At 36.3% G+C, this 23,852-nt stretch overlaps 1 protein-coding gene across 3 annotated transcripts in view; it reads left to right on the top strand.

Moving 5' to 3' along the window:
* Positions 1 to 23,852, top strand: part of RBBP6 (RB binding protein 6, ubiquitin ligase) — a 45,696-nt gene that overhangs the window by 6,553 nt on the left and 15,291 nt on the right. For 2 of the 3 annotated variants that reach the window (XM_077828170.1, XM_077828168.1), the window contains exons 2-9: positions 8,007 to 8,106; positions 9,917 to 9,955; positions 11,635 to 11,671; positions 16,931 to 16,975; positions 19,496 to 19,584; positions 19,695 to 19,791; positions 21,027 to 21,166; positions 23,063 to 23,235. In XM_077828170.1, coding sequence (XP_077684296.1) covers positions 8,007 to 8,106; positions 9,917 to 9,955; positions 11,635 to 11,671; positions 16,931 to 16,975; positions 19,496 to 19,584; positions 19,695 to 19,791; positions 21,027 to 21,166; positions 23,063 to 23,235 — 720 coding nt within the window. The remainder of the gene's footprint in view (positions 1 to 8,006; positions 8,107 to 9,916; positions 9,956 to 11,634; positions 11,672 to 16,930; positions 16,976 to 19,495; positions 19,585 to 19,694; positions 19,792 to 21,026; positions 21,167 to 23,062; positions 23,236 to 23,852) is intronic. The other variant, XM_077828169.1, reaches the window with a different exon arrangement.

Genomic DNA, 23,852 nt, shown 5'->3' with positions numbered 1-23,852 from the left:
ACCAATCTGATATATGCCATCATGTGCCAGCAATGCCCCTCTGACATGTACATTGGTCAAACTGGACAGTCTCTACGTAAAAGAATAAATGGACACAAATCAGATGTCAAGAATTATAACATTCATAAACCAGTCGGAGAACACTTCAATCTCTCTGGTCACGCAATCACAGACATGAAGGTCGCTATCTTAAAACAAAAAAACTTCAAATCCAGACTCCAGCGAGAAACTGCTGAATTGGAATTCATTTGCAAATTGGATACTATTAATTTAGGCTTAAATAGAGACTGGGAGTGGCTAAGTCATTATGCAAGGTAGCCTATTTCCTCTTGTTTTTTCCTACCCCCCTCCCCCCAGATGTTCTGGTTTAACTTGGATTTAAACTTGGAGAGTGGTCAGTTTGGATGAGCTATTACCAGCAGGAGAGTGAGTTTGTGTGTGTATGGGGGTGGGTTTTTGGAGGGGGGTGAGGGAGTGAGAGAACCTGGATTTGTGCAGGAAATGGCCTAACCTGAAGATTACTTTAGATAAGTTATTACCAGCAGGACAGTGGGGTGGGAGGAGGTATTGTTTCATATTCTCTGTGTATATATAAAGTCTGCTGCAGTTTCCACGGTATGCATCTGATGAAGTGAGCTGTAGCTCACGAAAGCTCATGCTCAAATAAATTGGTTAGTCTCTAAGGTGCCACAAGTACTCCTTTTCTTTTTCCAACCTCATTCAGTTAGGAATATTACAGTCCTTGAAAGCAAGTTGACGTCAAACACTGGGTTGTGATATCGTTGAATAGATATGGCAAGATACACAAGTGAATTAGATGCTATTTACACACACAAATACACATGCACACACACTGGTAAAGTTGTAGGAAAATTTAGTGAGACCTGTAGGTAAAATGTCCATCTTCATTGCCGCTGTGCAGTTGAGCAGTTGTGCAGCTAAGTGTTTTGTGGATAAGTTAGTGTTGTAAATAGCTTGGATAGATAGAATTGTGTGGTACATCTGCTCATCATGAAGTCTGTTACTACTCAATCCAGGAACATGCATTAATTTTCAAAAGGATCCTCTACCTCTCACAGTCCTACCATGCAAAAATGTAGCTGTAGACACTAGGAGATGCAGCAGTATGGCTGAGAGCTTTTTTTGTAGTCCCTATTGTTGAATTTGTGATACTTTTAAAGAAAAGGAGTACTTGTGGCACCTTAGAGACTAACCAATTTATTTGAGCATGATGCATCCGATGAAGTGAGCTGTAGCTCACGAAAGCTCATGCTCAGATAAATCGGTTAGTCTCTAAGGTGCCACAGGTACTCCTTTTCTTTTTGCGAATACGGACTAACACGGCTGTTACTCTGATACTTCTAAAATTACTTCTCAATCAGTGGAACTATCCATGTCAGATTTTCCTCTCTTCCACTACGGTGTCTAGTGACCTCATATATTTGAGTGAAGTCTTAGTTCAGTGGCCCATATGTAGTCACATTTCATTAATGTATGTTTTAGTTGTGAAGGTGTTCTTTCTCCTTCTTATTACATGAGTTGTCAATAAACATTCAGTTGCAACTGTTGTACTAGCTGTCATGTTCAGCAGATGAATTATATGTAGGCGTACTATGAATGTTAAATGGTATAGTTAACAGTAATAAATATGGAGGTTACAACTTCAAATGCACAGAAATTGAGCACTTAACACTTTCTTGATCACTGTCTGCTATAATGTGTACGCTATGTCTAATATGGAAGTTGAGTACATAGCCAAAACCAGTACTTGCATACTTTATTAATGCAAGTTTGAATTAATTAGCCAACCCTTCTGTAATTCAATATTTATTGTTTTAATTGCTGACTTCCTTAGCAGTTTCTCTTTCAAAAATGAAACTACGCAATAGGATCAGAGGATAAGCAACAGCCAAGGTTGTGCATTGTTTCGCTGCAGACAGCTTTCTACAAGGCTGATTTAACAAGGCAGAAACTTCAGTCTGTGGCATTGTATGTATATACTAGACAACTGTTGAACTGGTTCTGTAGCACCAATTTAGGCACATGCTCTTTGGTGCTGAATCATGTTAAGAACACATGCTCAGCCTCAAACCACACTAGCGCTTTCTGAACCATTCTAATTACAGTGCCTTATGAATACTTTTCCCACAGTTTCTGACACAGCTCACAGAAGCAGTGATTTTGGGATACTTGAAGAGACAACTGATACAATGTGGAACAGTAATGGGAGGACTAGTTAAATTTTTTCAACTAGTTTTCATATGGACTGGCACTAAAACAGTCAGGCTGAAACAACTGAGGATCAAATGGTAAGATGTTCAAGTAAGGTGTTCAAGCTCACACTAAACATTCTCTGAAATTGAAAAAGCAAAACCAGTAAAGTTCAGACTTTGGACACCCTTCGTATTTCTAAGGTGGTAAATAAGCAGTATGGGACACTTCCTTAAAAGGGAAAAATACCTTTCATGCCCACTTTATACATACACTTACAAAAAGAAAACAAAAATCTATTTCAGATCATACTTTTATAATAAGTGGAGATTTTCAGACAGTACAGAATTAATCAAAAATTGCAGGAGAACCTTAAGATCATGGAATTCATAACTATCTTTGATTTCATGATTTTCTCCATTAACCAGGTGTTTGGCAGTTTTTCTTGTAGATTTTTTTCAGGAGTTCAGTCTTCTTGAGTGGCAGTTGTTCTTGCCCTACTCCCTTGCCACGCATGGCAAGGGAAATGAGCAGTTCTTCATCCTCTCCTTTGGCCTTCTGTGTACTGGAAAAAATGTGTTTTTGTGTTCTTGTGTTCTTGCATAGTGTTCTTGCAAGCTCTGATGTTTTTTTTTTTTACCACAGTCATCTAATTCTACTCTTTAAAGGAATAAAAAGGCTTGAGCCCTGTCTAAATTGGTTTCTACCATGCAGCTTTAGTGATGCCACTTAAATGCTATCTACAATACAAAACTTGTTGTGTTAACCACCATTTGATTCCCCCAACACATCTTTAACACATTTTGTATGTATTAAAATGTTTCCAGTGGTACACAGGCATTACATCCACTGTATAGATGACCCTTTCTTGAAGAAAGAAAAGGAGTACTTGTGGCACCTCAATTTATTTGAGCATAAGCTTTCGTGAGCTAATTGGTTAGTCTCTAAGGTACCACAAGTACTCCTTTTCTTTTTGCTAATACAGACTAACATGGCTGTTACTCTAAAACCTTTCTTGAAGAAAGGCTAACCACTGTGCTAATATCTATTGCAGTGCTCGTGTGGATAGGGATTGCTGGGGTAACATCCCTCAATTGTACAAGTAATCCTCATGCTATGATCTCACAGTGCAGCATTCACTGCCTAGGTGACCTTCGTCAGTCTACTTCCTGAAGTTTCTTGTGTAGGGTCAAGTTGTGCAAATAGCTTTACATACAGAATGGAACTCAAATGTATGTTGTTTCCATGGCTATCAGTTTCTTCTACAACTTTGCTGAAATTATTCTTGTTCTGACAGCAGCATGTTTTGGAGGTGTCCATCATGTGACCATAGAATTAGCTACCTGAGGTTGCTGTGCAAACACTAATGGCCATATAAGGAGATAAGGCCCAGATGATCTTGGTCATTCATAATAGTGTGAGACTGGGAGTCTGAGTGACTGGTGGAGATGGGCATCACTAGAGGGGAAGGCAATGCCAAGAAAAGGTAAAGGGATTGAACATCCTGTATAATGAGGCTGGAGCTAGTGGCAGTAGGCCTGGTTCAGGGCAAAAAGTGTGCTCCTTTTATAGTGAGCTGGACAAATTATTTGAGGCTCAACCTTCCAGAGCCACAGAAATACTTCTGCATAGCACAAAGGTCCCATGCATTGCATTGATGGAAGAGGGCTCCGTCAACAATTTGGACCACTGGAACATGAAGCTAGTTCTGAAGATGCCAGGCATGTTGCTGACCTCATAGGAACTGTTTTGTGTGCATGAAAGATCCAGAAATAGCAGCAAAGATAGATTGGCAGGACAAGGAATCTGAAAACACAGAGCTCTCAACACCAGGTATATGTCATTTTATTGTAAAATATACTGGTGGGGACAGGGTGTGGGAGTCTGTGACTTAATTATTTGGGGAAGAGTTTTCTGGGTTCTTATGAATGTCATTTCTTGAAAGGGCAGATAATAGTCTTACGTGAGGATAGAAATGTCCTCTCCTGCTCCACAAGTCCTTTCTCCACCACCTAGACAGTATAAGCTGTAGCTGATGAGCTTTTTCCATACCTAGTTGCTTTGGTTCTCCCCATAATTCTACAATATTGGCATGCCCCTACATAACTCCCCCACCCTCTGGCTGTATGAGCCATTCTTCCTGTCAGGGTGGAAGTTTGCCTCAGCATGGTGGATTCAAAGAGCAAGAGACGACAATGTTTTAAAAAAAAAAAAAAAAAATCTAAAAATGAGAACTTCACTGTAAAAAAAAGTGTTGGCTGTTTTAAGCTATATAACAGACTGGTGCACCAGATTAGCTGCCATCATCCTAGCAGAAGTTTAAGAGCAGATTTTGACAAGATTCCTTAATAGGAGTGCTGTGTATATGTGTGGAAACGGAAATAGAAGTGAGGTGGCAAAATTGCAAATAACACAATTTAAGTTAGTAAAGACTGAGGAAGACTAACATGAGTACTCTCATCAAGCTGTGGTGATGGGCAGTGTGATGTCAGATCAAATTTAACGTTGACCAACACAAAGTAATGCAAATTGAAGATAATGGTTTGAACAATTCATACTTTACTGCATTTTAAATTAATTATCCTCAGGAAAAGATCCGGGCATTATTGTGGACAGCTCAATTAAGACTTCTGCTCAGTGTGTAGCAACAGTCAAAAAAGCATCTATTCAAATAAATTAGCAATGGTTAGCAGCTTCTCCCTTCATTTCCTCAGGAACTCCTTTATCCCCAAATGCCGGTTAAATGGTTTCAAGTGTTGTGTTTTCCTGTAATAAGTAAACATTGGTAGACCAGCACCTATCCCCTCAATTCCATTCTTGGCCTTAATCTAGCACCCTAATGAACCCTCTTTCTTATAAATGTTTTGAATTCATTGAGTCTAATCCAGGAAGAAAATTACTTGTAAGAAGGTATTAAAATTTGAAACTGAATTTATTTCTGTTGCACGTCTTGGTATTCCTAGGGTTAGGGATCGATGAGTATTGCTATGGTTAACTCATTCCTTATTTTTCACTATAGTGGCCACACCAGTAGGATGGATGTCCCAGAAGAGGCATGGTGTCATGCAGAATAGATTCACAGTGGTGAAATATCTGTCAGTGTACTGGTTCAAGGAACACAAAATGAGGGCCAATTTGCAATATAGGGCAAAGCACAATGAGGCAGGACTATTTCAGGAAGAGGAGAAATTAGAATGGGAGACAGAGTTCTAAAGGGAAACGTTCAACTGATGCAAAGTGTTCAGGAAAATGGCTCTGTTGATCGAACAACTGATCACTGCATTGCCTGTAAAACACAACATTAAATTAGGATAATAGTTATGAGGCTGCCACCTACTCTTCAGCTCCCTTGCTTTCTATTCCTCTGGCAACTCGCGCCTTTAGAAGCCAATGGAAAGGAAAATTGGAATCCCAGTAAGATAATTTGTGAATGAATGTCTGTTGCCTTTCATGTTGTACAAATGTTACTTTGTTTTGTTTTTGCAGCTGACTTGCAAATGTTTGTATAATAAAACATTTTCTTAAAAATAAAGGCTTTGTGCATCAAGCATTATGTTCTTTAATAGGAATACATGAATTCACTCCTCCATGAAACTTCCTCACCAGAACTAATACAAATCACTAATAAAGCATGAGAAAAACCAATGCATTAAAATCACCAAGAGTATAAGCTCACAACTGCAAAGGCACTTCACAGAAGCAGCTGTCAGTTACTATTCTCTAGTACATGAAATCACTCCTCCATAAATTCATCCACTATACAAATCAAGATAACTGGATAATTAAATGCCAAACACAAGAAGCCCACAGCAAAGAAATATAAATGGCTAAAAATAAAACAATATTTACTTCGCTGAACCAACAGTTTAAAAGTGTGTGTATACAAAGCATTTCTGAAGAGGATTGCACAATGTTTGTATTTAAGTGACAGTCTCAGATGCAACTGCTTGTGTGTCCAGCTGTGCATAGGTTGCTGCATAGCTAGTTGCCTACTTCTTCAGCTCTCCATAAAAGACTACCTTTGTTTTAATATATATTTAAAAATGCAGCAGGCAGATGTTACATTGGTCACTGAACTGCCTTTGGAGGTCAACAAACATTTCCATTTTATTTTTAGTCTCACAAAACCTTATGCTTCTCTAGCCACCACCATGCGCACCTGATGTGTATGTTTGAATTGATATCTCTTCAGTCTGGTGTAATCTGGGAATAGATTAATTAGAAATAGAGGAAACGGGCATGTGGGATCACCAGAATCACAGTGGGGACAAATGCCACTGTCAGCGTTGTAGTCCTACTCTGCCCATCTTTTAGAAGTCTGGCTGTTTGAAAAATTGTGCATCTTGCACTTTGCCTGGCCACCCTATATAAATAACCAGGAAACTGTCATAAGTCTCTCAAAGCCATGTCACAATTGAGCAGTAACTTTCTCTGTTAATCTACGTTTTGGACTTTATATGGGAATATGAATTCACAGATTGGGCACATGAGTTCCCTCAATAGCGCCCGCACTGTTCAGGAATCCCAGTTGTTTGAATTTCTCAATGATCATTGGCACACTACACTGTCTTGATCTTGATCCCACTATGTCTTCCCCTATATGCCTCCATGACTAATAATTTAGCCATGTTTCCTGAACCCAGACTGATGTCCACTGTGTTGAAACCATTTGGGGTGGGGTAGCCAGCTGCCATAGAGAGTCAGACCTCTTTCATGGCAAGAAGTTTCATCCTGAGCAAGCTAAATTAGTCTTGGAAACTCAGTTACCACTCACTGTTACACTATAGCAGAGGTAGTCCCAAAACTCACATTTTGAATCTGAAAGTAACCTGATGTTGGGTATTGTTTTTTAAAGACTTGCAGGTTTATGTGAGCTTGAGGTTAGATCAGAATATGTTTCACAAAGACAAATTCAACACTATGTAGAACCTATTTTAAATGTTTAGCTTTTTAAAGTGTTAAGTCTTTCTTTTTGCTAAACCTACGATTTTGTCTTAAAGTGGTTTTACTTTGAAAAGTGAATCTATCTACAAGGGGCATTGTGGAGTTTTTCTCAATTACTTCCTAGACAGTTGCTTAGTTTAAGAAAGAATAGACACATTTCCATAATTAAAAGAAATCCAGTTTAAACCGTTAATACAGACTTTCTTCTACTTTGTTTTCAATCCAAACATCAAGTGCTGAAAGTGAAACTGATGGCATTGATTTTTATTGAGCTTGAAGAAATGCCAAAAATAAACACAATAGTGATAAATTGGCTTTTTTAAATTTTCACTTTTAATATTCAAACATATTTTTAGTAACTTAAGTAAATAAACGCATTATAGCATATTTAAGTTTGAAAGTTAAAAGATTACTATTCCGAACTGCCTGCCGTGCAAACTCTACTTCAGATCTGTATTCACTGTAGCTTTTGCATAGTTACCAGTTCAGTTATGAAGATGTTATGGGCCAAGCTGTCCTCATTTTACAGTGAAATCCTACATTTGCCATGGGTTGGATCTCTTGAGTAAGAAAGTACCTGTTTAGTCACCTTTCTGATTATAACACTGTAGAACTTGCCTGTGTGTGTGTTTGCAACAACCCTCTAGAATTGGTGGTCAATTAATAGAAATCTACTATTTATTTGTGTGGATTAATTTTAACCTTTTCAGTATTTATTTTAAAATTCTGGGTTTGGTTTTTCTCAGTTAAATGAATTCTTCTAAATACCTAACAAATTGCATATGAAAAAGAGAAATGTGTTTTTTGGGAATGGAAATTGATCTTTCTTACCGCATTTTTACTCTTTTCAGAATACACAGATGATAGTGCCCTGATTCCTAAGAACTCATCTGTAATTGTTAGAAGAATCCCTATTGGAGGAGTTAAATCTACAAGCAAAACATATGTCATGTAGGTATTCATAAAATCAAATAATCTATCAGGTGTTGCGGCTATTAGACTTTGGTAATGAATAGTTTGCTAGAAGCATTCAAATGTGTCTAGGTTTTCTTCTTTTCATAAGAGTTACTACTGGTTCACGTTGTAGCTGAAAGCATGAGACCTGTAACCTCTTGATCTTTGCCAGAGGGATGGCTTGAATATCTAGCCTTCTTGGGACTCCAGATTCTAGTCCCACCGTTACATTCTGAGGTAGATAGAGTTCTGTTCAGTTTACTCTGTGAGTTGGTCTTTTGGTTGTGCCCTTAAACTGAGGCCCTTTTTGCTCTATATTGACAGGAAAGATTTCATAGCACTTTTTATAAGAAAAACCTATAATGCTTGGCCAAAGTTTTCCCCTCTCTCATCTCTTATGCATGTTTGTGTGTGTGTGTAATATATATATATATACACGCACTCATTCCCATGTCAGAGATGACTACTTGTCAGTAAGTGGATGGGTGTACTTCTGTCTTGGGACAGGGCAGGACAAGTACTTTACCAACAAACAACTAGTATTAGTATTGGCAACAATCATGGAGTCTTTCATAGAAACCATACTGGAAAGACCAAGGTCCACCATTCTGTATATCTTCCAAACACAGGAGGTTTTATGGGGGATATGCCTGCCAGATTCCAAGAGACAATCACTGCTTCAGTGGAAGGCAAAAAGAACAAGGTTCCCAAATGTATGTGGTGAGGGAGGTGATAATCCCTTCCCACCCTGAAATTCAGTAATCAGGTCAGCCATTTTGCATGTGAACAAGATTAAAAGATTTTCATTAATTCTGTTTTATACTATGTTACCATTGAGCACCAAATGTCTGTTTTCCCTGTTAATCCCAGTGTGGAGTAACAGATGTAGTGTTGGCTAAAATGTCAGAAATTCCAAAGAATGAAGTCAGGATTGCAGGTTGCTTGTTACCCTTCTTTCCTCCTGTATTATCCCACTTCTACATTAGTTTCACTAGCTTTGTTTGAATGAGTCATTTTAATCTGTGGCTGAGCAGACAGCATCTTCCTGGTGCTTCAGTGCTATTCCAAAGTAAAGTGTTAGATAGTAACAGATAAGTTATTGAATAGAATAAGTATCTGGATAGAAATCTGTAGGGGGTACAAAAAGAATGGTGCATCTTGCTCTCTCCATAAAGGCTGCCCATTGCTTCTGTGGTGCTTCTAGCCTAACAAGTAGAAGGCAAAGTGCAGAAGTGACTCCTGAGTAGTTGCATACTGTGTGCCAATTTAATTATTAAGCTGCTCATTAGTATAGTTAACTTAAAAATAAGCAGCTTTGAGATTTTAAGCCCAGAACTACAGTATTGTTGTATGCAATGCCTTTCAAAATTTACTGTTCATCTTGTAGCATGTTCTTCAAGGTAAACACATTGATCAACAAATGTGTGGTGTATATCTTAAAGAACTTCCTCACCTATCCCCACCTTTGGGATGTCGTTACCTCTGATTTGATTGTGAGCCTGGATCAGTTTTCCTAGTAGTGACTGTTGTAAGCACAAGTCCTACATGCATAAATAAATTCCATGCGAGGCATTAAACTGCCTCAGCTCATGGGAGACTTTTCGCAACTTCATTAATTAAATATACAACTCTTATTAACAATACCAACAATTGCATGCCTAGTTCTCTAAGTAGTTTGCAGATCCAGAATCAATATGTAGAACCTCAACACACTTTCAAATGTAATAAAGGAATTCCTAAATACTGTAGAATATTCAGGATTTATTTTGAGCAAATTCTGGTAATTAAGACTTTTTTTTTGTCACAGGACTCCTAAACCGCACAAAATCCTAGAAACTTCTTTCAGGTGATGTTTCTACTACTACTTTTAGTCAATATAGCATATATAAAAGGTTTACTATCTGGGCACTTTCGTGGCTAAAATCAGCAGATCCCTCACCAGGGTGTTTGGGCTTCCACAAAGAAATCCTGTATGAGTACCACATTGCTGAGGATTTATAGTATTATTCACTGTACCTCAAACATTCTACTTTTTAGCACAATTCTTACAAGTTAAAATTCACATTTCAAACAATAGAATCCAATAATATTTCAATATCAGACACATTTCAAACAATAGAAATGTAGGGCTGAAGGGACCTTGAGGTAATCTAGCCCATCCCCCCATGCTGAGGCAGGACCAAGTATACCTCTACACCATCCCTGACCCGGTGTTTGTCTAACCTGTTCTTAAAAACCTCCAATGATAGGGATTCCATGATTTTCCTTGGTAATCTATTCCAGTACTTTCCTAACCTTATAGTTAGGTTAGATGCTAGGAAGATTTTTCTGAGTCTCCCTTGCTGCAGATTAAGCTTCTTGTTCTCCCTTCAGTGGACATTGCGAACAATTGATCACTGTCCTCTTTATAACATCCCTTAGCCTCTTTGAAGACTATCCGGTCCCCCTCAGTCATCTTTTCTCAAGACTAAACATGGCCAGATTTTTTTACCTTTCCTCATAGGTCAAGTTTTCTAAACCTTTTATCATTTTTGTTGTTCTCCTCTGGACTCTACAATTTGTCCACATCTTTCCTAAAGTGTGGCACCCAAAACTGAGCACAATATTCCAGCTAAGGCTTCACCATGTCAAATAGAGTGGAACAACTATCTCCTGCATTTTACATACATGCACCTATTAATACCTCCCAGAATATTAGCCTTTTTTTGCAACTGCATCACATATTGGTTCATACTTAGTTTGTGATGTACTATAATCCCTGGATCCTTTCTGCCGTACTATTGCCTGGCCAGCTATTCCTCAGTTTGTGTTTATGCATTTGATTTTTCTTTCCTAAGTGTAGCACTTGGCATTTTCTTTATTGAATTTCATCTTGTTGATTTCAGATTGATTCTCCAATTTGTGTAGGTCACTTTGAGTTTTAATCCTGTCCTCCAAAGTGCTTGCAATCATGCGAGACTGTGTCAAACGCCTTACTAAAATCACGATATATCATGTCTACTACTTCCTCCCTTCCACTAGGCCAATAACTGTCTAGACTACCACTCTTTTTCAGAAGCTAGAATAATAATCAAATACAGTCAGTGAGACTCAGAGCTGATCCTTAGTATAACTGCATTAGGAATGTCAGAGTTGTTTGGATACTGTAAGCCCCTGCTTAGACAGGTGATAGTCTGAGAATACAGAATTGTAGCATGAAGCAGTTCATATTTAGGATCATTAATATGTTGGCAATTGTCCAAATGCAGACTTGTTGAATTTTAAATTCAATTTTTACTAAATAAATTCTATTCCACAAACATGAGTCTTACAATACTTGTTTTGAAAATACAAAATATAAATGTAACTTCAAAGTAATGCTGTGACGCCCAAGGGAGAACAGTTTCTCTAGTCACCTAAATTTCTATATTCACTAAATTATCAGAACATATAATATTGGTAATCACAGCATAGTATGTTTTCATTGTTTGTTTGAAGGATGTAAACAGTGTTCTTATTCTGACAACTTTTTATTTCTTCTTCTAGAAGTCGAACTGAACCAGTGAGTGGAACTTCAAAAGCAGTATGTAAAAACACAATCTCACACTTTTTTCCTACACACTGCACTTAATTATAAACAATAATGTAGCAAATTAATTTTCTAAACATTAACTTAAAATTTAACTTCCAACAAAGCACAGTATATATTGTAAATACAATGTATTTGATGCAAAATAGTAAAAATATTGAGTAATGCCATCATTTGCACACTTTTAATGTGAATACTAGTATTTGTGCCAAGTAATGCATTGTATTTCATATTGAATATGCTAGAATACTTCCTGTATGACTCTGTGTTGTACAGATAATGTACGATCAATTTCAGATCATGAAGGTTCAAGGTTTGCACAATTGAACATGGTGCCATGTTCTACATCTGTCTGTCTATAGTTAGTAATATGTATGTTTGTACAGGTTGTTGTGTGCTTTTTTGTTTCTTGCAATAAAAATGTTTGGAGTGTATTTTTTGCCATTTTCACATTGTATCACTTAGCTTTTGTTTTCAATACTTTTTTTGCCTAATGGTTTTTGAAAATGTTATCAAAAACCACTGAGAAACCATTATTGTTAAACTTGGTATTGTTTCTTACTTTTTGATTTGGGGTTCAAACAAATGCTGAACCAAATATATCCCAGCATTTCGGGAGGGGGCGCATTTCTGTGCAGCTAAATGGCTCGTTTTGCTGTCCTTAAATACTTGAATATTTACATTCCATAAAACTGTGAGATTAAAAAGGAGTGTTTGGGCGCCTCTAAATACATAAATGTCTTGAAACAGTTGCCATGAATTTGACTAACTTTTGGTACACAAAGTGGTATTCTAAAGTTCTGCATTTGATTCTTCCACTTTCTGTGATATACAGTTTAGTATGTCTGCAGACTAAAGTATCTAAAACTTGGTGTAGGAATTTCAGCTAATTAGTCATCTTGTCTGCTAGACCCTTGTGCAATCCAGGTGAAGCCCCCTACCAACCTCCTTAACTCTGACCTGCAGCACATTTTCTGATCTGGGTCAATTCTGAGTTGGATGCTTCTTAAGCTGTTAGTGACCAAGCCTTTCTTTAGTATACCACCACTTCTGCTTTTACAGTTGAAAAAGGGGCTGCATTTTTCTTTAGGTTTGACACACTGATTGTTAGTCTGTTGCAAAATACAGAATTATAGTTACACAAACAAATATTTAACTGGTTATGGTGTAGACTTTGACTTGCTGATTGGGTTGAATATTGTGCATAATTCAAACATTTCAAAATAGTATTATTAGTATTAATCTAATTAGTATTCAGAATTATTACTTGGTGTTTATTTTTCATTTTTCTTTAAGTACAACTGATTTTTATCTAGAATGGTATGAGGCATTACACTAACCCTGGATCATTGGATCTGATTGCTTGATAAGCTTTTAAAAAAACAGAATCTAGAAATTCCTACCTTTGGGTCGGTGGTCTGTGAAGAATATAGCCTCTAGTTCTCAAGAAATGTAACAATAAATCTAAAATCCTAGTCTTCTGTACTTGTGGTATTAACATCTTTAAAAACCTAATCTGCAATCCAAAATTCTGTTAGCAGTTGGTTCAAATTGGTTTTTAGACATACTTATGTCTCAGCGCTCGCTCAAATTAGCTTGACTGGCCCAGTGACCCTAGAAGTTAATGTAATGCATTTATGTGACCCACATTTACAGTATTTGGTCTAATTCAGATGAGTTTTTATTTCTTGAAAACAGTTCTTTTCCTTTTTGTTTACTAGCATGTGTATGAACACAGATCACATGTTCATAAATAAAGTTAACATTCTTTTAGCCTTGTGTGTTCCCTGGCATCTCTGTATTACATTTCTAAGTAGCATCTTATTATGAGCTGATATAGATTTCTCATCAGTTTTAAAAAATATACTTTAAAGAATGGCTGTATTAATTCTAATTAGAACTATTTAAATTAAAATGGAAGCAAAGGAAAAATATTCCCTCTTGTCTTGTTGGCATGATTGGACGCTATTTAGGTTGTGGGCAGAAAAAAATCAATTGGGGCCTGATCTTGCCAGTCCTCTACATATGCAGTTTCTGTTAATGATAATACCTAACTCTTAGTGCTTTTCATCTTTAAATCTCAAAGACAGTAGGGGTTCAATCCTTGCAGTATCCAGGATAAGTCACTTCCAGTGATGTGGGCACACTTATTACCTGTAATTGCCCAGGACAACCTAAAATCAGGGACAAATTCTGTCCTTAGTTATATGTGCACAACTCCCATTGCATGTATCTAAAAGCAGAACTTGGCTCCAGTGTACTAGGATTAAGTTAATTGAAAGCTGACACACTAAAAACAAAACATAGGGCAGCAAGTTTAAAATGGGTTAGTATACCTGATATAAATTCAAGTAATTTGATAATTATCTTGACTGATTATTTCTGCATTTCTTGCTCTTTATGTGTTAATATCCTCCTACACTGTGCCCATTCTGACATTGTCACAATATGATTTAGGGTTTTGAACCTTTGTTTTAAAACTGGTGACTACCTTATTAGTATCAGAGTGTCAGTAGCAAAAAGAAGCCTTAATCAGAATCAGTACCCCCATTGTCTTAGGTGCTGTAGAAATACAGAAAACAGTCCTTTGCTCAGAGCACAAGTCACTAAAATGCAGCTGAAATCCTGGTTGGCCAATTCTTCAGTTAACTTGAATCCTGAGTATTGTAGGCCTTATAATTGAAACGGAAATCCCTATAGTTCTCCAACAGTGGTCTATGTGTAAAGTTTGGGATTGAATGGTTTGTTGTCCTTCTCACCTCTTTCCTCCCCCCCCCAACTCTACTCCAGTTCCTCTGAGCAGTTTTCTGGTGACATGGGATCCAATCCAATCATTCACCTTTTTTATTATTCAAGTTCTACTACAGTATCAGGTCTGTTCTGTTGTACTCTCACCTGGAGTCACAAGAACCTTGGACATGTAGGTTCCATGTGTCTGAATCCAGTGGCTGGCAGGAAGCTTGACCACATACTATAGTAGAAATTTTGAAAAAGTTGACAGCAAAAAGGAGAAGAATACAAAACAGGCCGGGAGGCCACCAGGAGATACTCGGACATTAAATCAACTATTCACTCCCTCTGGTGGTAATTTAATGTTCAGGAATAACACCATTACCCCCTTCCTTAAGAGATCAGGTCAGACTTGTGTCTAAAACCATTAATGCTTTTGCATGAGAAAATTTTATCTGTTATGTTATCTTGCTGTGCTCAAGGTAGAAAATATAACCGATTTAGAAAAGCTATCCATTGGACTCTTGCAGTTGTACTATTGAACACTGAGAAGTCTAGCATTGGCAAAAAATTGATAAAACATTCATAACACTTCATAAATTGTTAAACACAGAAGCTCAGAAACTAGTTTTATCAGCTGTAATTGTAAACCAGAGCACTCTTTATTTCCACATGTAAAAAGGAGGGACTTCTGAAACCTCCGCTTTCTGGTTATTTAACTACATTTCCTTTTTCAACCTAATTGAATGTAGAGCATCACAACGTAGCATATCGAGATTTTATAACAGACTGAAATTTTCTTAAATTGAAATTTATAATAAAAAAAAATTCGCAAAGCATTACCATTGAAAAGGGGCTTCATATTCTGAGTCTTCTAATTCTTCCCCTCCGTGGAATATTTTCAGGAGTATCATTTCTTGAAGTCTTTGTAACAATTCTGTAAAAATCCGTGTATAAGTTGTGTTGCAAGTACTGCTCATGTGCAGAAGAGTCCCATGTGGTGGAGGAATCATGAACTCTTGGACCTTTTTGATTGAATGAAGAATAGGTTCACTACAGAAACATTTCCCCAAAGTTGGAATAATACAATTATTCTGTGGCATATTTCTACTACATTAAGTAATGTAGAATTTCTATAGGATTCTTTAAAAACCTGTTCCATTACTTTTTTTTTTCTTTTTAATCTTTCTCCAGCTTATGCTAGTGATAGTATTGGCTTCACTTGAGAGGTCTCTAACTTGTGAAATTTTATTCCATTTCTCCAGTCAGCTTTATTTAAGACAAAATAACCACTGAGCCCAAAATTTCTAAATATTTTCTCTCTACAAATTTTATTTTGATAATTAAGTATTATTTTGATTATTTAATCATTTCATCCTTGGTGGTGGTGGCATGTTACAATTTGATACCTCTACAAAGAGCACAGGAATTTTCCTTTTCATGTGTGGAAAAATTACATATTACCAATCGTTTTGAATAGGTAATCTAATTTATGCTGCAGTCAATGATCCATTTGAAGCCTTTAAAATCAGCCACTTTCCTGCAAGGTACTTTGTCTGGGCAAGCATATGGGGGGGTCGCATGGATGAGCAGCTTGCAGGGTTGGGACCTGAGTCTACCTTCGTCTCTGAAAGTATGCTTTCTTGCTTTTGTCCATAATGGAGTCCATAACCGCTCCTCATGACTGCTATTAAAAACTGTCCTTTTTGGGGGCGTGGGGCGTGGAGGATGTTAAATATTGAAATCTCTATAAAGTCAATTGCATGTTTTCAGTTCAGTTTTATAATATGCCCTTCTGTTTTAATAAAATGGACTTGTTTAATTTCTTCCCTGTTCTAGTAAACTCTTATGACATATAGAATTATACAGCTTTTTACTTGTCCTCATTTGATCCAGACAGTTTATTTTGCGACTCATAGATAAGTGGAAGGATTGCTTTTATGAAATGGATTTTTTTTGACAAGATTTTATCTCTGGGCTGATATGCCTGTTCTTTCTTTTGGCAACAGGCGACTGTGTACTTCACAAAAGCATAACCACACTCATTCATGATTAAGTGTTAAATTACAAAATATAGTAAACATATATTTATATGTTAACACAATTCTTTCTCAAACTAACTTTAAAAAATTATTTTAAAAAATTTAATCCAGTTAGCTACAAAGTGAGAAGTATTTGTTCTGTCCATAATATATTGAGTCCTATTGATTTAGGGCGCTATGGGGTCTCATCAAGGGGAGAAGAGGCTCTGAGTCAATACATTGATTTAAGCAAGTTGCTTCACTATTTTAGTGTCTTCCCCTTAGAAGCTGACCCCTCCTGATCTATCACACATTTTTAAAGCTGCCATGGTTTTGGGCCCCATTTCTTTTGTGCAAATAAAAATTGCACTACTTTGGAAAATGCCTCTGTCAATGACACACACAAAAATACCCAGAGTAGACATTCAAACTACAATAGAGGCTAAATATCACTATGTTTTGACTGTGGAACTTGAATGTGTGTTTAATTTTTTGTGAACAGATTGATGACTCTTCTGCATCTATTTCTCTGGCCCAGCTTACAAAGGTATATATACATATATATTCTTGTCAAATAAAACTGAATGAATTGTTTGCTTGATATTTAAATGTCTTATATTGTGATCTATATCTGGCTAATTTTGTAATATGAGCAAAATTTTATTTTAGTGAAAAGTGCTGACTTTAACTTGAAAATTTGTGTATATATTGATTGATACTATCCTGTAAAGAGTAGTTCCCAGTTTGGGAAGATAGAAGGGGAGTACCTTATCAGCCTCAGCATAATGTTGCAGTATTACTCATCTTCAAGACACAAGGAAGAAGCACTTCAGAAGCTGTTTACCGTTTCTTTCATACGTTCCGTTAATTTTCCATTGGAAACTAGCACAATTTTTAAAGAAGAATTTAATAATATTTTGGCTGTAAGTTATGGACTTGCCAGAGTTTTTTGCAACAGCCAAAATAGAAGCTTTTCGTTAACATGGACAATTGCACGGTTATTTTTTGGATTTCTAGACTTTCCAGTGCTAGACCAATTCTTTGAGTGTTGCACATAATTTCATAAGTTATAGACTTGTAGTATATTTACAGTGGACAACATTTATACAATCTAATTTGTTTGAACACAGACTTGTAAATTGTGTAAATGTATCAATTGTTTATAGGAATATACCAATGTGTATTTGTGGCATATTGGCAAATGTGACCTTTTGAAACTGTTGTATATGCCATGTTTTGCTATGAAACTGCTTGCATTTTCTGCTCAATGATGTGTGACTTTGTTTGGGAAAGCACTAGTGACTACACTTTCTAAAAAGATACTATAGTATCAGCCAAGTAAATTATTGCTCTTTTAAAATTTAAAAGATTAGAAAGGTTAGGACATTATACAGAGTAGTTAGACTTCCTTTCTTTTGAGGGTAAAGACTGGTGTTTGTTTTCCAGGGAAAAATATAATTCTTTCCATCTACAGCTTCCCCTCCACTATAAACATGAAAATCTTACATTCATTTGGCAACAAAGAAATTTAACTTGAAAAATAGCCATCTAAAGAGATTGGCTTCCATTAGTGCTGTCCCTAAATCTGTCCTCGGTTTTGTAAGCTCGTGTCAACTTTCTTATTCTAAGATGTGAAAAGCTGTCCACGTGGTGTATTCCTTTTTAAGTTTTTTGATAGAACATAAGTATTTCAGAAAAATGCAGAAACATAACATAAAGCAGCTCAAAACTGTTACTTACTTTAACCTCTTCAGCACAGATTGGCTTAGCATGGAGGCAATGTGTTTAACAGTTTTCTGTTTTATTCCTATTATGTATTAAATGCCATATTGGAATTTTGGTCTATTCCTACTAATGTTTTGTGCTTTTGGATGTGTTTGTAAACTGTTTGGGTTCAAACAAATTAGTTAAGTATCTGTAAATCACATTTTCTGTAAATGTTAATGGAAATGGTTTCATAGATGTCAATCTGGTTGATGTTACTGTTAAGAAAAGCTATGTATATGAAACAACCATTTAATAAAATGTTGAAACTAGTTGGTTGCTTTTGTGAATGAATGTATAAAAAGATAAAATACTTTGAGTGGTTGATCTGAATGCTAGGTGCTTGAAGATCCAAGTAATTAGCAGTCACTCCCTTAGACCCTGCTTGTATCTGGACTAGTGTGTAATGAAATATTTTAACGAGTACTAGTAAATTTTAATTTTTTTCCTCAGTTGGCTTCAGTATTTTGAAAGGTTAGCTCCACATATGAGGATTACATTTACAGTTTTCATATTAAAGAGAGACAGTCAACTTGAAAGCTATTTATCTGCAAATTTTGTACCCGCTGTAGTTACAACACTTCATAGTGTAAAGTTAACAAAAATACATTTTTAGTCTATTTACACGTGACAGAACTCTGTGTATAGTCAGTTTCTACTTTACTGAAAAGACCCTTCTAAAAATCTCAGGAGGGGAATACACATACCCTTATTTAAAAAACTAAAGGAATTTTAAAAGCACATTCTCTTCAAGGGTGCTATATCAGAGACCCAGACTTTATTTAAAACAAAACAAACAAAAGAGTAAGTTTCAAATAATTCAAGTTGAGTGTCCTTTTAACACTGAAATGTAAATACTGCTACTTGTATCCATATTTCTGAATAAATACAAATACACTGAGCTTACTTTTTCATGTAGTCTGGAGCTTAATATTCAGTTTCTTTAACTTAAAAGTACTGAATAAGATTTTTGTACACTTAGCTTAAGTCCAAGTCCACTTTTGTTTTAAAGAAAATTGGAGCAGTTACACAAGTCTTTATGTAAGGTACAAACAGAGCCTAAGGTTTTGAGTGTCCAAGAAAGCTTTTCTCAAGTAGACTAACAGGCACACAAACATCATGTAATGGCTTAAGGACTCCCCAGAACATCTTCATGACAATATAAAATATAAGCAGCAATTTTGATGCAACTTCAGTTAGATTTGTGCTGCTCTTTACAGGATTGGATGAGTGGTGTTGTCTTTGGCTGTGTGGACTTAATTGTGTTTCTAATGTGTGTGTCAAATAATTACCTATTAAACAGACTGCCAATCTGGCTGAAGCCAATGCTTCCGAAGAAGATAAAATAAAAGCTATGATGTCACAGTCTGGCCATGAATATGATCCAATCAAGTAAGTGTTTATAATGTCAAATCTGTTCCTTGAAGATTATGGACAAATTGTACAGATATGCTTATGTTCTGTTTAAAAACTGTAGACACACCTTTTTTAAACCTTTTTAGTTACATGAAGAAACCTTTGGGTCCACCTCCACCATCCTATACGTGCTTTCGTTGTGGAAAACCTGGTCATTACATAAAGAATTGCCCAACAAATGGGGTAAGAGTCTATGGAGGGATTTGCACTGTTATGTTTTTAGTAGTATGAGTTTATTGCATTTTATGATTTAACTTAAACACATAGGCAAGATAATTCATAGCAAACGCTGAAACTCTGCTCTGAATTTCTCCTTTTGTGCCTATGCATAGTAGCTGATAGTGTTTAACTGTATACTATTTGTTGATAAGACATCCACTCTGATAGTGGAGAGCTTTGTTTAGTAATTCAGATTTCTGGCTGGATTTAGTTTACGTATTTAAAAAAATTCATTTTCAGAGTTAGTATCTTTTTCCAGAATAGGAATGCACTGTAGAGATAAACATTCCATTCTGAGAGGTTTTTCTGCCTTGTGTTCCTCTGAATTGCAAGACATTAAGGGGGGAGGGAGGGACCTTTACAATATGTTTATCTATCTGATCTATTTTTAAAAGTAGTAATTGCACATTTGAAGTAAGGAGTAAAGGTTTAGTTATTTATATTCATGATAGTTAGCCTCATTTCAGTGTGTGGAGTAATGTGAGTTTATAGAATGGATTCTAAAAACTGTGTGTGGAGGTGTCAAAAATCAATGAAAATTTAGAAGAATTTTCTTCTAAAATATTTTAAGTTTATCAGTAAAGAAAAGGAGAGAAATTGTGGTGAAGGGGATATGTCCTGTACTTTCCAGTGTGTTGGTATTGCAAGCCCTCTCTTTACCTTATCCCAGTGCGTCTTGCACTTTCATATTGCAAGCTGTGGAATGCTTCATGCTTACCTGAGACTTGTCACATCCTCCATAGTTTCAATATCAATTTTGTATGAATAAACCAATTCACATTTGAATGCTTTATCATTTTAATTGTACACATGAGTGTAAAGAGGATGCCTCTTCCAACCATTCTCCTCCCGTAGATTCAAATGTATGTGACATCTACTCTGTAGCATAAATGTTTTACAGCCATTATTACATGAATGGAGAGATTATCACTTTAGGGCCTAGTACTGCAAAGACCTGTGCTTGTGTTTGACTTCAAGTACAGGAGTTGTCCCATTTTGTTCAAAACACCTGCCTGATTCTTTGCAGTGTCTTAGTCAGTTAAGGAATTATATGTATTTATCATGCAGTCCTCATATTTGCAAAGGAAAAAAAATTAAATACAATTTTTTTATCCCTCTCACACACTTAAGCATTCAGATGCCCTTTTAAATGGGTTCCCTTTAAAGCTGAAATATATCTGGATTCTTTTTCTTAACAGGACAAAAATTTTGAGTCTGTTCCCAGGATTAAAAAGAGCACAGGAATTCCCAGGAGTTTCATGATGGAAGTGAAAGATCCCAATACAAAGGGTGCTATGCTTACAAACACAGGAAAATATGCAATACCAACTATTGATGCGTAAGTATTTAGTACTTAGGAGGTGGCCAAAGCATAACCAACAGAGACTACATCAAAGTGGAGCAATGTAGGTTGGCATCTGTGGTCTCCAGGGGTTCTGGCACAGTATCTGAGTGGCTGCATTCTGCTCTGTATAATGCTAATGGGGTGCAACCGTGGCAAACTTGTCATTGTGGCTCTAACTGGGAAAATATTGGTACCCCCTGAAGCTGATATAAATGTATTTTTAACCTTTTTCTTGTTCCATTCGTACATATGCTCATAACTTGCTATGCAGATATATGCACACAATACACAGGTGTGTGTGTCACCATGTCTAGGCACCCTCTCTGCCCCTCCGACTGTGTTCAGTTTGCTGTTGCAAATAATTCACTTTGGCAGTAAAGTGATTTGAAAACCTTGACTGAAATATGCTGGGCTAATATTTTAATGTGTCATAAAGCATGCATATTAGTTCATAGAAATTAGCACTGAGACAGTGAATATTGGGCTATGTAAACATAGCAAAAGCCTGAAACATTTTGGGGTATGCACAGCAACAGCATCTGATCTTGTCCATTTCCATTGCTGGCTAGAAAGCTTTGGCTTACAAATAAATCCTTCATTTAAGTGTAATAGCAAGGTATTGAAAATGAATAGTTGGTCTTTGAATGAAAAGCTTCTTAAAAGTGAACACTTTATAAAAATGGCCAACACTGAGATGGCAGCGTTCTTTACTGGCTAGCTCAGGGAGTTGAGATTCTGTGCCCTTGACTTGGTGTGAATTGCACTAGTCACCTAAACTTTCTACCTCAGTTTCACTGCTATAGGAGTGCTGATGATGTTGTTTTAAATAATATTTGCAGCTGTAGTTAAGCACTTTTTTAAAAAAGCTGATTTTCAGCTTATGCTGCATCTGCTTCATAAGTTTCTTGCAAAACACTGAGCAGCTCTAGATGAAACTGCCAGTTTCAGCCAAGACACCAAAGGTCTTAAGATCAGATGGTCTTTAGTGTTTTTATGTAAACTGATTAAGATGTACCAAAAAAATAGTAATAGCAAGAATTAATAAATACCTATGTGCCTGTGGAAAACCTTGCTGATGCTGAAGCTGTTCATATGTTGAAATCCAAAACTCCTTCATGCAAAACACACTGCAAACTCAGGTCTAGTGGAAATGCTGCTCTCACTTAGTAAAGGCACTGGAAGTTCAGGAAACCTGAGTTCACCCTGTTTGTTTTAACTCAGTAGAAAATAGTTATCCTCTGTAAGGTCCTACCTAATCCAACAAACACACTTTTTTAAATAGTGCAGAATCCTCAATAAGAAGGAGGGAAGGATAAGGATTACAAAAGTACATCAATGCAAATACTTGGGTTTATATGGACGTTTTGGTGGTGATGGCAGATGGTAGGAATGTGGTTGCATTGTATGTAGTGTACATCAAAATTTGTCCAAAAATAGAAATAACTACTTGACCTGATAAAATCCCATTAAATACCAATATATGTCAAATGTTTTTGTGGAATATTTTATGGTCGATAGAAACCAAGAAAATATTGGTGTGGTGGGTTGAGGGAGAGGGATCTACATAACCTTTATATCTAGTTCATACGGTAATTTTAAAAAGGTACCTGTTATACAGCTAAAACTCAACCTTTTCTAAATCTCAATTCATTTTTCCATTGTGTACCTCCTTATGTAGAAACAGTATCATGTTTGATCTGTGCTAATTATGCAATAAATAATCACTTGCCTGTTTAGAGATTAAATCTCTCTTGCGTAATATATATACTAAGTATATGGTTGAATTCTGTTTAGGAAGTGTTTTCTTGATTTATTAATTCTGTTATAAAATCTGAAATTTTTATGCCCCTTCTTTAAACAGATAGTCTTAAATTAAATTATTTCTTTCAGGGAGGCTTATGCTATAGGGAAGAAGGAAAAGCCCCCTTTCCTCCCCGAGGAACCATCGTCCTCCTCAGAAGAGGACGATCCTATTCCAGATGAATTGTTATGTCTAATCTGCAAAGATATAATGAATGATGCAGTTGTCATTCCCTGCTGTGGAAACAGTTATTGTGATGAATGTAAGTGCCATAGTCTGACATTATAGTTAACTCAGATGCCAAATGATCGTCTAAAATGAACAGGAATCTGAATTAACAAAAAATGCTGTGCTACTCTTTATTCTGAAACGGGGGTATCTATTCACCAGAACATTCTTGCATTTTATCTTTGGGTAAAGGAAGAATGCTAGAGATGATTTTAGCTGGAACTCAGATTAGAGGAATTTTTTACATAGGGATGGAAAAACATAAGAAGTGAACACTTGTATTATTATTTTTTATAGTCCCTGATGTTGAAGACATCTAGTTTGAATAAATGCTTTCTCAAGCTCTTCTTCTCCTTTGTTTCTGTTGTTTGATTTGGTAATAGTTGTCATCAATTTGCCATATAAATTGTTAGTATCCCAAATACAACACCGGCAATTAACTGGAGGCTCAAACAAGAGGAAAGATAGACTGTTGTTCAAACTCCTCTTTTAAAAGGACAGTTAGTTAAAAATATAATCTTAACCTAATTTACTAATGCTTTCTTAGAAATAAAATTTACCCGTTAATCTAGAGATTGATTACTTATTGTATCCCACTCCACTAGACAATGAAAATAAACTAGTTAAATCAGTTTCACTGACTGATTGTCA

This window comes from Eretmochelys imbricata, chromosome 10, assembly GCF_965152235.1.
Source record: "Eretmochelys imbricata isolate rEreImb1 chromosome 10, rEreImb1.hap1, whole genome shotgun sequence".
In the NCBI taxonomy this organism is placed as follows: domain Eukaryota; kingdom Metazoa; phylum Chordata; order Testudines; family Cheloniidae; genus Eretmochelys; species Eretmochelys imbricata.
The sequence above is the reverse complement of the archived record's forward strand: the minus strand, read 5'-3'. Positions and strand labels throughout refer to the sequence as shown.